The sequence below is a fragment of the Phaenicophaeus curvirostris genome, chromosome 1 (assembly GCF_032191515.1).
Source record: "Phaenicophaeus curvirostris isolate KB17595 chromosome 1, BPBGC_Pcur_1.0, whole genome shotgun sequence".
Taxonomy (NCBI): domain Eukaryota; kingdom Metazoa; phylum Chordata; class Aves; order Cuculiformes; family Cuculidae; genus Phaenicophaeus; species Phaenicophaeus curvirostris.
Genome location: NC_091392.1, coordinates 72,276,797 through 72,290,913, shown reverse-complemented (window position 1 = coordinate 72,290,913; position 14,117 = coordinate 72,276,797). Strand labels below are relative to the sequence as shown.

The 14,117-nt window shown below is 53.1% G+C and overlaps 1 protein-coding gene across 1 annotated transcript; it reads right to left on the bottom strand.

The window, feature by feature from the left end:
- Positions 1 to 230: 230 nt before the first annotated feature.
- LOC138716654 (acrosin-binding protein-like) lies at positions 231 to 3,801 on the bottom strand. Its single transcript, XM_069849851.1, has 8 exons — positions 3,777 to 3,801; positions 2,970 to 3,179; positions 1,721 to 1,815; positions 1,497 to 1,602; positions 1,180 to 1,361; positions 905 to 1,072; positions 745 to 831; positions 231 to 347 (listed from the first exon to the last, which is right to left on the bottom strand). Exons 1-8 carry the CDS (start codon positions 3,799 to 3,801, stop codon positions 231 to 233), a joined length of 990 nt encoding a protein of 329 aa, XP_069705952.1.
- Positions 3,802 to 14,117: the final 10,316 nt, after the last annotated feature.

Below are 14,117 nucleotides of genomic sequence, written 5' to 3'. Positions count from 1 at the left end.
CTCCAGGACAGGGGCAAGCAAGGGGGACAGGTGAGACCAGAGATTCAGCATTTTCAGAACTCTAGAAGTTGTTTATTTAACAATGGACCCTCTTGCAGCGACTTTGGAGGCCTCACCTACGAGTGCACATCCTGCACAGGACCGGGAAATTGTCCCAGGCAGGTTCTCCAAAATCCTGGCTGCAACAGGGGCTGCCCCAGAGCCCTGCGCTTCCTCCTGCTCCCGTGCAATCAGCCTGTTGTCCACAGGTTGTTGAACTTCTTGCGCCACAGCTGCACCTCCTCCTCTCCTTCCTTCTCATTCAGCACCCGGTAGGTCTCATTACTCTGGCAGCCGTGGCGAGAGACCTGCAAGGAGAGCCAGAGTCTGTAGGACTTAAGACCACTGCCCGTGCTACCCCCCGAGAAATCTGTCCTGCTATTGTGCTTTTGCATTTTGTTACCGCCTACAAAGTACCCAGCAGACGAGTCTCCCCTGCAAGAGCTCACCACACCTCGTCTGTCTCAATATTTGTGGCCATCTCCATTGCCATCTCTTACAGTGTCTCTGCAAATTTCACGCCCCAATTTCATGCCAGCTGAGCTTGGGTCATAATTTGTCACCACCCTCCCTACACCCCCCGTCCTTTCCTGCTGGAGGGAAAAGCAGTGGGCCAGTGAGTCCTGCACGGACTCGCGGCTGTATGTGAAGGGACCGTCCACGGAGGAGAAGGCTGTGTGAAGGGCAGTGCAGGCTGCTTCTCACCTCCTGATTGTAGATGGTCTTCTGGAGGCACTGGTGGCTCTTAAAAGTGCAGTAGCTGGGGTACTTCACGCCGTTTGAGTCGCAGATCTGGGGAGATGGGAAATGAAGGCCAGAGCAAGAGGAGGAGAAGGAGGAATGGGAGCATCTCCTGGGCACCCACCTGGCCTGGGGCATCTCCCTCTTGGAAGGCATTGTACTCTGCCTTCAACCAGAGGGACACTCGAGGATCCTTGCAACCGTGGCTGGCTATGCGGCTGCACCATTTCTCTACCCTCGGCCTTCCTAAATCCTCCGTGTCATCGGCCTGCAAGGGCTGTGAGGAGTTGGCCTGCAAAGGGATAAAGAGAACCATTCTTCTCCTTCCCCTTCCCCTTCCCCACCACCTGATCCAGGCTCCTGCTCAGAGTTCTGCAGGACATGCAACACGCTCAGTACCTCCTTCTCTGCAGCCTGGAGCTGGGCTGAGACCTGAGGGCTGATCTCATCCTGGGCAGGGGATTGCAGCTTGGAAGTCGAGGCGGCAGTGGCTGTCGGGGCTGCCGTGGTGTGTGGTGATGGAGGGTGCCCCGTGGACTCCAGCAGGGCACCAGTGGGTGAGATAGAAGCGTGCCGTGGGGCTGTGGAGAGAGAAGGACAGAGATGGGCTGAAGAATCTTTCTGGAGTCACCCAGAAAGCTGCTTGATGGGCAAGGGTAGTTATGGGAGATCAGCAGGCACACAGGGACGCCCAGTGCAGTGCGAGGCAGCCGTACCTTCTTTCACAGGGGAGCTTTCCTTCTGTACCCGAGAGCCCACAGGCGGACGGTGCCCTGCTGGGATGAGTTTTTTGAGAGTAGATGACTTTGGACACTGGATTCGCTGAGCAGAGGTGAGAAGGAGAAAGAGGACTCCCGTTAGCTTATCTTCCCTTCTTCCTTACCCGTTGCATCTCCCAAGACATTGTCCCCCATGCCATGTCCTGAATCCCAGTCCCCACCTTGATGTAGAACAGGTTTTTGAAGCAGCGGTACTGGGCAAAATGGCAGAAGCTCTGAAAGCGCGGCATCTCTGGGAAGTCAGAGCAGATCGGCCCTGGAGAGAGGGGAGAGAGAGATGCGGGATGGCTGCAAGTTTCCATATGTGGCCCCTGGGCTGGGTCGCACTAAGCGTTGGGAGCTTCTTTGATGGGTGTTTTCAGAATTGGCTTCTGGTTGGATCCCAGAACGGTTTGGGTTCCACCCCCACCCCCCGCCATGGACAGGCACACCTTTCACAGGATCGGATTGCTCAAAGCCTCATCCAACCTGGCCTGGAATACCCGTAAGAATGAGGTAGCCACCATTTCTACTGCACAACCTGTGCCGGTGACTCTCCATCTACATTTCTTCCTAATATCTCATCTAAATCTCCCCTCTTTCAGCTTCAAGCCATTACCCCTCATCCTGTCCCTGCACTCCCGGATACAGAGCCCCTCCCCAGTTTTTCTTCTAGTCCCCTTTTAAGTACTGGAAGGCTGCTCTAAGGTCTCCCCAGAGCCTTCTCTTCTCTGGGCTGAGCAAGCACAACTCTCTCAGCCTGTCCTCGTATGGGACACGCTCCGGCCCTCTGATCGTCTTTGTGGCCTCCTCTGGACTCGGTCAGAGCAGGTCCACGTTCATCCTGTGTGGAAGACCCTAAAACTGAACGCAATACTCCAGGTGAGGTCTCACGAGAGCAGAGCAGAGGGTCAGAGAGCAGAGTTGATGGGCAGAAGGGAAAGTCAAGGCACCCAGGTTTTCGGTTTGCCTTTCTGTCCTTTGTTACCCTGCTCTCTGCCCTTAGAGAGAGACCAAAACCTCATGTTTCCAGGGTCTGGTAAGCACTTTGTTATCGATAATTGAAAGGTTTTTTTTTAAAAAAAAAAAGGAAAAAAAGGCAAATATCACTGCGATGGGTCGATGGGTTAAAAGATGACTGGCCCAGGGCTAGAAACACTAGAGAAAAGAGCCCCTTCAGAGGAAAGAGGTTTGACAGGGATTTAAGCCATGGAGGGGATGGCCACAAAAGCAAACTGCCTTGCACAAGGCCACGGTGCTACTGCTGGGAGTGTCCTGCTCCAAGCCAGACTTGGGGCTAGAGACCTGAAAATAACCCATCCTGCTATCATTCCTGTAATCCGGTGGCATTTCAGGGCAGGGAAACAGCCAGCTTTGCTCCAGCAGGGGCAATGGCCACCTGTGCCATTGAAGGTGGGGAGATGCCCTTACCTTCGGGGACAACACCGTGGTTCTCCATCTGGTCTAACTTTAGGATTGCCGGGAAGAGGCATCCGTGGTTCTGGCGCGCGATGCAGGACACCTCTGCCTTCCATGGGGGCCACAGGCTGAGAAAAAAGGTCTGGTACTCCTCATCCGTCAGGGGGCTGCCCGGAGAAGTGGCCGCCGATGCAGCAACAGAACCGAGCAAGGTCAGCAAGCCTGTGGGAAAAGGCAGCCTGTGCTTAACCCTCCTGCAGGGGGAGAGCAGTGCGTGGGAAGGCAAGTGCATGCTCCAGTCTGCGGGCGCTGAGGGGGGAGCCAGGACAAGCTGCCCTGAGGTCTCCCTCCATCCCCGCTGCCTACAGGGCCCCGGGACAACCAGGAGCTCTGAGGACAGGAAAAAAAAAAAAAAAAAGTAAAAGAGAACTATTAAAAAGACTTTTTCAGGAGTGAGTGTGGTTTTGTTTGGATCTGTTGGATCTGGAGGGAGGTGACCACTGTGCGAGCTGCCAGACCAGCACACCAGACACGCTCGTCCCCTCTGAGGGGAAAGCCATTCACCCCTTCTGTCCTTTGCCCTCGGGGGGACCCCACTCTCCTGCTCTGCCCTCTGTCCCACATCCCCTCCCAGAGCCTCCCTCCACCCTGGGCAAGAGGCTGGAACGGCCGCCGTGCCTGGCAGGGTGGGCTTGTCAGACACGGGGCTGCAGGAGCGTGGCGGGTGCTGGCAGGATGGTCAGGCGGCCCTCCTACCCAAGACACCGGGCTCCGAGGTGGCCCCAGGAGGGTGGGTTGGGGCTGTCCAGGGTCACTCACCGAGCAGGCAGGCCAACCACGCCATGTCTGCTCCAGAATCCGGAGACTCTGTCCTGTTGGGTGGCCCAGCAACACTAGAAAGTGGAACGAGTTGCAGTGATGTAACAAACGGGGCTGACGGGGGGCATGGGGCTGAGGCACGGGCTGTGACCTGTGGGTTGTCAGGGGACACGGGCACCCTGGGAGGAAGGAGGAAGCGGGGGCCGTGGGGGCAAAGCCAGTGGGGGGAACAGGAGTCTCCTGGGAGCTTCTCCCTCTGCTGGGGGACACGGTGGTGGCTGGTGACTGCCTGCAAAGGCGTTGGAGACCTGGCCAGGCTGCCCCTTGGCCAAGGGAACCCCACAAACAGTATCTTTGGGCTGTAACACACAGGCGACAGAGGTGTGTGTGCATTCAGGAGTATGGGAGAGGGACTGGATGAGGAGCAGAGCTTGAGGAGCTTGCCCAGGGGCCCTGCGGGATCTGCGGCCCAGCTTTGTCCATCTGAGGGCACAGCAAGGAAAAGTCTGTCAGAAGCCTGCTGAGCATTGACCGCGGGGCAGATCCGTTTGGCTCTAGAGTATGGAACTTACTAAGCCTCCCTCCTGCTTGAGCCAAAAGATTTGACAGGAAGGCAAACGCAGTAACAATTAATTAATTGTTCATCCAAAGCAACATGGGAAACTAAAGGTAGAAAACGGAAGGACAGTGGGATAAGGACGAGAGAATATTTTGCGTCTCTTAGTAATGTAGAAATTGTATACATGGCAGAGAACTAGTCCTAGGCAGGGATGGTGCCAATTATCGGCAATGATGCAGAAGAGGGAACAATGCTTATTACATATTTGTATTCTGTCTCTGGAAACAAAACCAGCGATGAGTAAAGAAACTTTGTTCTGGCCGAAAGAAAGAAGATAAGAGCAGCAATTGCTTCTATTCAAATACTCTTAAAATCCCTGCAGGGGCTAACCTACCTAGAGAAGTTTTCCTCAGAGTAGCTGAAACTACTCGGAGACCTTCAGATTAGCGTTAAAGAAACGAAAAAGAGGTAGAGAACCTTGAGCAAGGTCATGAGGATGAGACTTCCTGGGAAGCTTTTGCTCAGAGGGAGAAGCTAATAAAAGTTTTCATTAGCTGAGCAAAGACATTAATGGGCGGCCATTCAGTCAGGCAGTGCTTTTCTCAAGGTGGGGATCAGCTGGAAGGCTCTCTTTGTCAGCAGAAGGTTGTGCGCCCACTTTTGGTGTCTGGAGTTTGGAATGAGATCCATTCAAACCAGAAGCTGGCTCCAGGTTCCTGACATAAAGGGTATTTATCATGGGAGCAGCTCATGAGGTGCTTTCTCCACAGCTTGGAGACTTCACAAAGATATCCTAAATTCCTCTTAGGAGAAGGATCTGCAGCTCAGCCATGTGACACAGTTTTTCCTTCAGGGCTCACCAAGCATTGCTCCACTTCCTTTGCTGAGCAGGAAGGCCGAGGGGAGTGATCAGAGGAATTGCCAGGCCTGGAGGCTAAAAGAGTTCAACCTCCCTGCTGTTAGGCTCTTAGATTACACGCTGTGAGAAGAAATGGAGCTGGAAGGAATGACTGGTGTTCACACATGCCTGGCCATGGGAGAGCCTGTCGCGGCCCACTTGAACAGAAAGTGAGTTCTCTTTTAAAAGAGATGACAAAAAGAGGGAGTGCCCAGCACCTACCACAAGGGTAATGGGAGTTTAGGAATGGCCAAGGGGGAAAGTTGCCAACAAATTCCTTTCATTGTTTTGTGTGAGCCTTCGTGCGTGTTCCCGCTCACCGTCCCCCGGCTCTCTTACTGGAGACAGTGCAGGAGGTTGCCCTGCTCTGAAATATGGGGAGTTGGTCCAGGAGGGGCCGAAGGGACTGTCTCTGTGAGCTTTTCCCTTCCTTATTCCCTATCTCCTGGGGAATTCCATAGCTCTATCAGTAGCTGCAGATTGGGGAAACATTGCCGATCCATTAGCCTTTCCCTCACAAAAGCATCTTGCAGGCTCCTTTGTAACTTTCTATTAATCTGTCTCTCATCTGCCAGCGCCTTCTCCGAACGCTCCCTTCTAGCTCGCTCAAATACCACTTCCCATTGCAAGTGTGTTTGCTCTTCCTCCAGCTCGGCTCGGGCAGATCTCTCGGTCTCCGTCTCCACTCCCTTTGTGCCCATTCCCACCATTCCTTTGGAGCAGCCCTGAGGCCGGCTGCAAGTGCTGCACAAACGCCTGGCTTGCTCCACTTCTGCGTTGCAGGAGCCCAGATCCTTTCTGCCACTGCAGCCGGTAACTGCCAGTGTTTCCCTGCCCAGCTGCACCCTGCCGGGTCGGGACGTGCTTTATACTCTTTCAAACCATTTTCAGAGGGGGAGCAGTTGAGCATGAGCGTCCAAACCTCCATGTTTCCTGCAAGGGGCGCGACTTGCTGCTCAAGCAAGCAGGCAACTCCCTTGCACAGTTCCACAAACTGCTTCTTCCTCCTTGAAATTTATGCCTTTGGGGAGCGGATCAATGCAGCACTTCCCAAAAGCTTCACCATCTGCCGGGGCGCAATAACCCTGGGCGGACGAAACCCCCTTTGCAGTTCCAAAAACTGCTTCTCCCTCCTTAAAGCCGACAATTTTGGGGAGGAGATCGGTACAGCACTTCCCAAAAGCTGCACCATCTGCTGGAGCACGACCAACCTGGGCGGACAAAGCCCCCTTGACAGTTCCAAAAACTGCGTATCCCAACATCACACCAGCTCTCGCCATTGCCCACCGGGATCCTGCCAATGTCGTGGCCCCCTTTAAAAGAAAGCAAGTTCTTTCTTACTGGCTCGGCACCCGAGTATATCAAAATCACTGAGAGGTATAGGCGTACACTCTATCTTTTACAAAATAAGATGGATGCCCTTAGAACACTGGATTCAAACAATTACACTGGATTCAAACAATTAATGAACCGGCATGGGCCAGAGCACCAAAAGGAAAAGCCTGAGCCCCACACAGTGACCAAAACAGCACCGAGAGCCCTGATGTTCCCTTCAGTCAAACCCAAAATCAAAGCAAAACCACCCACTACTGCCTGCTGCAGCTGCGCGTGTTGCAAAGATAAAAGGAGAAAAGGAGAAAAGATAGGAAAGGATGAAGGCGTTATAAGAGACAAATAGTTGCAAGAGACGAGAGAGGGTCACCACCTTAGGAGCTCCACACGTAGCAGCACCTGTTTCATTGTCCGGCAGGTCCAGAGGATGTGCTTCAGAAGACTGAAGCAAAGAAGGCATTAAGTACCTCAGCCTTGTCCTCATCCTCTGTCACAGTTTTTCCCTTTACATCCAATAAAACTGGATAGTCTCCCTGGTCCTCCTTTTACAGCTGATGTATTTGTAGAAAGATTTTTGAAAGATAAGAAAAAAGAAAGAGAGAAAGATTTTGAAAGAAGGTCAAGCTGCCTGAATCACAGTGAGCGCATTTCAGGGTTTTTGTGTTCTGACACTGCTCCATCTTCAGCAAACAGAAAGCAGAGCGAGGGTGCAGGTCCATGTGGTGCCAACCCATGCTGTCACACACCTAGAGTGGATGCAGTGGGGATGTCAGTCGGGAAGGGAGACTGAGGCCCACGTCCCTGGCTTGGAGCTTGCCTCTCTGGTCACCCAGCTCAGTTTTTTCCCAAGAGAGGACACGCTGATGAGCTCTGGCCATCAAAGCATTGTGGTCAGCACTTCAGGGAGCCCTGCACCCAGCCGGCACAAAGCTGACCATCACCTATGCATGAAGGGACCATCCACAAAGCAGAAGGCTGTGTGAAGGGCAGTGCAGGCTGCTTCTCACATTCTGACTGTAGATGGTTGTCTAGAGACACTGGTGGCTCTTGAAGGTGCTGTAGGTGGTGTACTTAAATGCGTTTGAGTCGCAGATCTGGGGAGATGAGAATGAAAGCCAAAGAAAGAGGAGGGGAAGGAGGAATGGGAGCATCTACTGGGCACCCACCTCTCCGGGGGCATCTTCTTGAAAGGCGTTGTACTCTGCCTTCAACCAGAGGGACACACGAGGATGTCACGGTCCACTCATAAGCGGACGCATGATGGTTCGTTTAATTTATGATCTCGGAGTGCAGAAAGGCAAAAACAATAATTCAACAAGTCAGGCGAGATAAATTTCAATCCAAACTGGAACTTTATTAATTGTGCCTGTAAAGCGGCTTGTGATAGGAAGAGAGAAAAGAACAATGAAAGAGATGGGAAGAAAAGGGAAGGAAAGGGGGTTATAGCTACCACTACAGGCGTCCGGCGTCTCTGGAGTCCCGGTCCAGAAGGTGTTCCACTGCCTCTGTCTTTGATTGAGGTGATCTCACGGTGGGGAAAATCTTAAGAATTCAGCTGCTTCAGAGCTGTCTTTTCTGCTAGTCAATCTACCTGCGACCCGCCTCTGCCTGTGGAGATGTACCAATCTCCACCTAGCAGGCCACACAAGCCAAGAGAGGATGGTCTACAGGTCTCCTCCCCTTGTGCATGCGCTCCTTCTGGTGGCGGTGGTCGACCTGGGGTCTCCCGATGAGGGCCAGTAGTCATCATCACTTTGAACTTTGGTTGAATAGTCTTTCGTGCATGCTCTGTTGGGGTATGGGTCTGTGGTAAGTCTTGTCATTAATCTTCCTGTCTTTTCCTCCTTGCTTCATGAGGGAGTAGGGAGGCTTGGAGACAGGTACAGAACAGTTTTGAGATAAAGAGGTAGGCATGGGTACAAAGCATTCGTTCCATACCAGTTTGGGCCATTTTCTTAAGTCCTGCACCTGTGATTTATACAGTCAAGTTCTGAGGAAAATGTTGAGGCAGAAATCAATTCTTTGACCGACTCTTACAGAGGATCCTCACAAACATGGCGAGTCATCAAAGCATTGTGATCAGCACTTCAGGGAGCCCTGCACACAGCGGGCACAAAGCTGACCATCAGCTATGCGTGAAGGGACCGTACATGGAGCAGAAGGCTGTGAGAAGGGCACTGCAGCCTGCTTCTCACCTCCTGATTGTAGATGGTCATCTGGAGATACTGGTGGCTCTTGAAGGCGCTGTAGGTGGTGTACTTAAATGTGTTTGAGTCGCAGATCTGGGGAGATGGGAGTGTGAAAGCCAAAGAAAGAGGAGGAGAAGCAGGAATCGGAGCATCTACTGGGCACCACCCTCTACGGGGGCATCTCCTTCTTGGAAGGCGTTGTACTCTGCCTTTTGCCGGAGGGACACATGAGGATCCTCACAAGCATGGCTGGTCATCAAAGCATTGTGGTCAGCATTTCAGGGAGCCCTGCACACAGTGGGCACAAACCTGACCATCAGCATCTTTTCCAAATCTCCAAACCCTAAGAGTCTTTCTTCTAGCTCCTTCCAGTATTTGGTCACTGCTGACATGAGACGGTTTTCCTTCATCACTGCAGAGCACAGGATCCAAAGCAACATGGGAAGCTAAAGGTCCTCACCTGCCACTGGGAGGAACCGTCTGCGCCTGATGGGCAGGCATATTATATAGGGGAGAAGTTAGAAGAACTTAGAGGACTTAGCTGACTGAAATGCGCACTGTCTGCTGTTAAAGGCCTTGAAGACCCTGGATGTTGATAAGGAAGGAGCTCATTCGCAGACATTAACTGATAAGGGAAAGCTGGAATGTGGACAACAGCAGAAGGCCAACTGCATCGTACTCTGCGTTCTTGGAGCTCAACAAGGATGAGACTGCGCCTGCGCACAGATTGAGTTCAGGGACGATTCACGAGGAAGATGAAGGCTACTTCAGCCTTGAGCCCCCAGACCATGACCACCAGGAGATACTGCACCTGCGCGAGTGTGGGAGAAGCTTCTTTAATCTAATTATAGTAGGAAGCGGGGAAAGGTCATGAATAGGTAATAGGTGTTGATGACTAGGCATATCCTTACACTATAACCATCTGCTTGTTAGACAATATGGTGGGCGAGTTAGGAGGATTACCCCCTCGCACCTGCTGGCGCATAAACACATACCTACTTTATAACCCTTAAATGAGTTATAGAGTTTAACTCCATAAAACAGCTGCCTTCTTGGCACTGCTGCATGTGCTCCCTGCCTCGGGGCTGCTCTGTGGAGAAGAGTCCTGCGTGCCCAGCAAGTTCTCCACAGAGAGGGCCCAGGAGATCAGCTTCCAGATGCTGCTCTGCAGACGTTGCTTCCACAACTTTTCTTCCTGGGCAGGGGATTCCAGCTTGGAAGGCGAGGAGGCAGGGGCAGCCAGGGCTGGCACTGTTGGTGGGACCACAGGTAGCAGCCTGCCGTCCTGCAGAGCTCTGGGTACCCCTAGAATAGTCGTGAGGAGTTTCTTCTCTGGGAAGGATTTCCCCTTTGCGTAGGAGTCCTTCGGGAGACTGCTGTTACTGTGGGGCTTTCTGTACTAGGATGTTTCTTGATTCCTCAAATGTTTAAGACCACCAGTCCTGTAGTGCGGTGGCATTTCAGAGCAGGGAAACAGCCAGCTCTGCTCCAGTGGGGACGATGGCCACCTGTGCCATTGAAGGTGGGGTGATGCCCTTACCTTTGCGGACAACACCACGGTTCTCTTCGTGGCCCAGCGTCACAATGGAAGGGCTGAGAGAGCCAAGGGTCTGGCGCAGCACCACAGGATGATAAAGAAGGTCTTACACTTGCTGTCTGACAGGGGGTTTAATGGCACAGGCTTGGCTGCCCTCCCTGCGAGCTGCAACACCACCACAACAGAATCCTGCCCCCTCGTAGCGGACACCCCTTCACCCCTTCCTTCCTTTGCTCTCTGCGGGACCCCCTTCTCCTGCTCCTAGCGTGCTCGCACACCTCAGTGGTCTGTGTGGACTCAGCTCAGACATGAGAGGTCGCTGAGGGATGGAAACAGAGCGGCAGCATCAGAGAGAAGGGAGAAAATTAGGTTTAGGAGGCAAACAGGCTCTTTATACTTCAGACTCAATAGCACACAGGAAGACACAACCCTGGCAGAACTACTGATTTCTATAGGCCTGCAGAAGGATGGAGCCAAGAGTGGTTAAGGACTTTAGACAAGGACGCATGGGCCAGTGGCTCTAAGTCCCACTTCAAAAAGCTGATGACTTCTCCAATACTGAAGTGACAGGGCCTGATCAATAGGCCTGAACCAGAACAGGCATCCCAGGGATGATCCGTATCACGCTGCTATGTGTACAGTTTCACATGGCTGTTATCAGTAGAATAGCGCTGTGCTATTTTTATAATGCATCGAGTGTGAGAAAATGCATCATAGTCGCATTCTCAGTAGAACTGGGCTGTGCCGCTCTAGGTGTAGCTTCCTCAGTGTGCAGGGAACTTGAAGGGGAACATTGTGGAGATGGGCCATCAACACATAGGCTGAGCACTCAGCACCGGAATGAACACTCTGTGGAAGGAGGAGAACTATGTAGGAATGCTGCACCTCAACAGCCCCCTTGGTTCAAAGATAATAGATATCCAGCTGTTCCCTTCATCTGCCTTCCTGGGCTGTGCTCAGGCTCCAGGACAGGGGCAAGCAAGGGGGACAGGTGAGACCAGAGATTCAGCATTTTCAGAACTCTAGAAGTTGTTTATTTAACAATGGACCCTCTTGCAGCGACTTTGGAGGCCTCACCTACGAGTGCACATCCTGCACAGGACCGGGAAATTGTCCCAGGCAGGTTCTCCAAAATCCTGGCTGCAACAGGGGCTGCCCCAGAGCCCTGCGCTTCCTCCTGCTCCCGTGCAATCAGCCTGTTGTCCACAGGTTGTTGAACTTCTTGCGCCACAGCTGCACCTCCTCCTCTCCTTCCTTCTCATTCAGCACCCGGTAGGTCTCATTACTCTGGCAGCCGTGGCGAGACACCTGCAAGGAGAGCCAGAGTCTGTAGGACTTAAGACCACTGCCCGTGCTACCCCCCGAGAAATCTGTCCTGCTATTGTGCTTTTGCATTTTGTTACCGCCTACAAAGTACCCAGCAGACGAGTCTCCCCTGCAAGAGCTCACCACACCTCGTCTGTCTCAATATTTGTGGCCATCTCCATTGCCATCTCTTACAGTGTCTCTGCAAATTTCATGCCCCAATTTCATGCCAGCTGAGCTTGGGTCATAATTTGTCACCACCCTCCCTACACCCCCCGTCCTTTCCTGCTGGAGGGAAAAGCAGTGGGCCAGTGAGTCCTGCAAGGACTCGCGGCTGTATGTGAAGGGACCGTCCACGGAGGAGAAGGCTGTGTGAAGGGCAGTGCAGGCTGCTTCTCACCTCCTGATTGTAGATGGTCTTCTGGAGGCACTGGTGGCTCTTAAAAGTGCAGTAGCTGGGGTACTTCACGCCGTTTGAGTCGCAGATCTGGGGAGATGGGAAATGAAGGCCAGAGCAAGAGGAGGAGAAGGAGGAATGGGAGCATCTCCTGGGCACCCACCTGGCCTGGGGCATCTCCCTCTTGGAAGGCATTGTACTCTGCCTTCAACCAGAGGGACACTCGAGGATCCTTGCAACCGTGGCTGGCTATGCGGCTGCACCATTTCTCTACCCTCAGCCTTCCTAAATCCTCCGGGTCATCGGCCTGCAAGGGCTGTGAGGAGTTGGCCTGCAAAGGGATAAAGAGAACCATTCTTCTCCTTCCCCTTCCCCTTCCCCACCACCTGATCCAGGCTCCTGCTCAGAGTTCTGCAGGACATGCAACACGCTCAGTACCTCCTTCTCTGCAGCTTGGAGCTGGGCTGAGACCTGAGGGCTGATCTCATCCTGGGCAGGGGATTGCAGCTTGGAAGTCGAGGCGGCAGTGGCTGTCGGGGCTGCCGTGGTGTGTGGTGATGGAGGGTGCCCCGTGGACTCCAGCAGGGCACCAGTGGGTGAGATAGAAGCGTGCCGTGGGGCTGTGGAGAGAGAAGGACAGAGATGGGCTGAAGAATCTTTCTGGAGTCACCCAGAAAGCTGCTTGATGGGCAAGGGTAGTTATGGGAGATCAGCAGGCACACAGGGACGCCCAGTGCAGTGCGAGGCAGCCGTACCTTCTTTCACAGGGGAGCTTTCCTTCTGTACCCGAGAGCCCACAGGCGGACGGTGCCCCGCTGGGATGAGTTTTTTGAGAGTAGATGACTTTGGACACTGGATTCGCTGAGCAGAGGTGAGAAGGAGAAAGAGGACTCCCGTTAGCTTATCTTCCCTTCTTCCTTACCCGTTGCATCTCCCAAGACATTGTCCCCCATGCCATGTCCTGAATCCCAGTCCCCACCTTGATGTAGAACAGGTTTTTGAAGCAGCGGTACTGGGCAAAATGGCAGAAGCTCTGAAAGCGCGGCATCTCTGGGAAGTCAGAGCAGATCGGCCCTGGAGAGAGGGGAGAGAGAGAGATGCGGGATGGCTGCAAGTTTCCATATGTGGCCCCTGGGCTGGGTCGCACTAAGCGTTGGGAGCTTCTTTGATGGGTGTTTTCAGAATTGGCTTCTGGTTGGATCCCAGAACGGTTTGGGTTCCACCCCCACCCCCCGCCATGGACAGGCACACCTTTCACAGGATCGGATTGCTCAAAGCCTCATCCAACCTGGCCTGGAATACCCGTAAGAATGAGGTAGCCACCATTTCTACTGCACAACCTGTGCCGGTGACTCTCCATCTACATTTCTTCCTAATATCTCATCTAAATCTCCCCTCTTTCAGCTTCAAGCCATTACCCCTCATCCTGTCCCTGCACTCCCGGATACAGAGCCCCTCCCCAGTTTTTCTTCTAGTCCCCTTTTAAGTACTGGAAGGCTGCTCTAAGGTCTCCCCAGAGCCTTCTCTTCTCTGGGCTGAGCAAGCACAACTCTCTCAGCCTGTCCTCGTATGGGACACGCTCCGGCCCTCTGATCGTCTTTGTGGCCTCCTCTGGACTCGGTCAGAGCAGGTCCACGTTCATCCTGTGTGGAAGACCCCAAAACTGAACGCAATACTCCAGGTGAGGTCTCACGAGAGCAGAGCAGAGGGTCAGAGAGCAGAGTTGATGGGCAGAAGGGAAAGTCAAGGCACCCAGGTTTTCGGTTTGCCTTTCTGTCCTTTGTTACCCTGCTCTCTGCCCTTAGAGAGAGACCAAAACCTCATGTTTCCAGGGTCTGGTAAGCACTTTGTTATCGATAATTGAAAGGTTTTTTTTAAAAAAAAAAAGGAAAAAAAGGCAAATATCACTGCGATGGGTCGATGGGTTAAAAGATGACTGGCCCAGGGCTAGAAACACTAGAGAAAAGAGCCCCTTCAGAGGAAGGAGGTTTGACAGGGATTTAAGCCATGGAGGGGATGGCCACAAAAGCAAACTGCCTTGCACAAGGCCACGGTGCTACTGCTGGGAGTGTCCTGCTCCAAGCCAGACTTGGGGCTAGAGACCTGAAAATAACCCATCCTGCT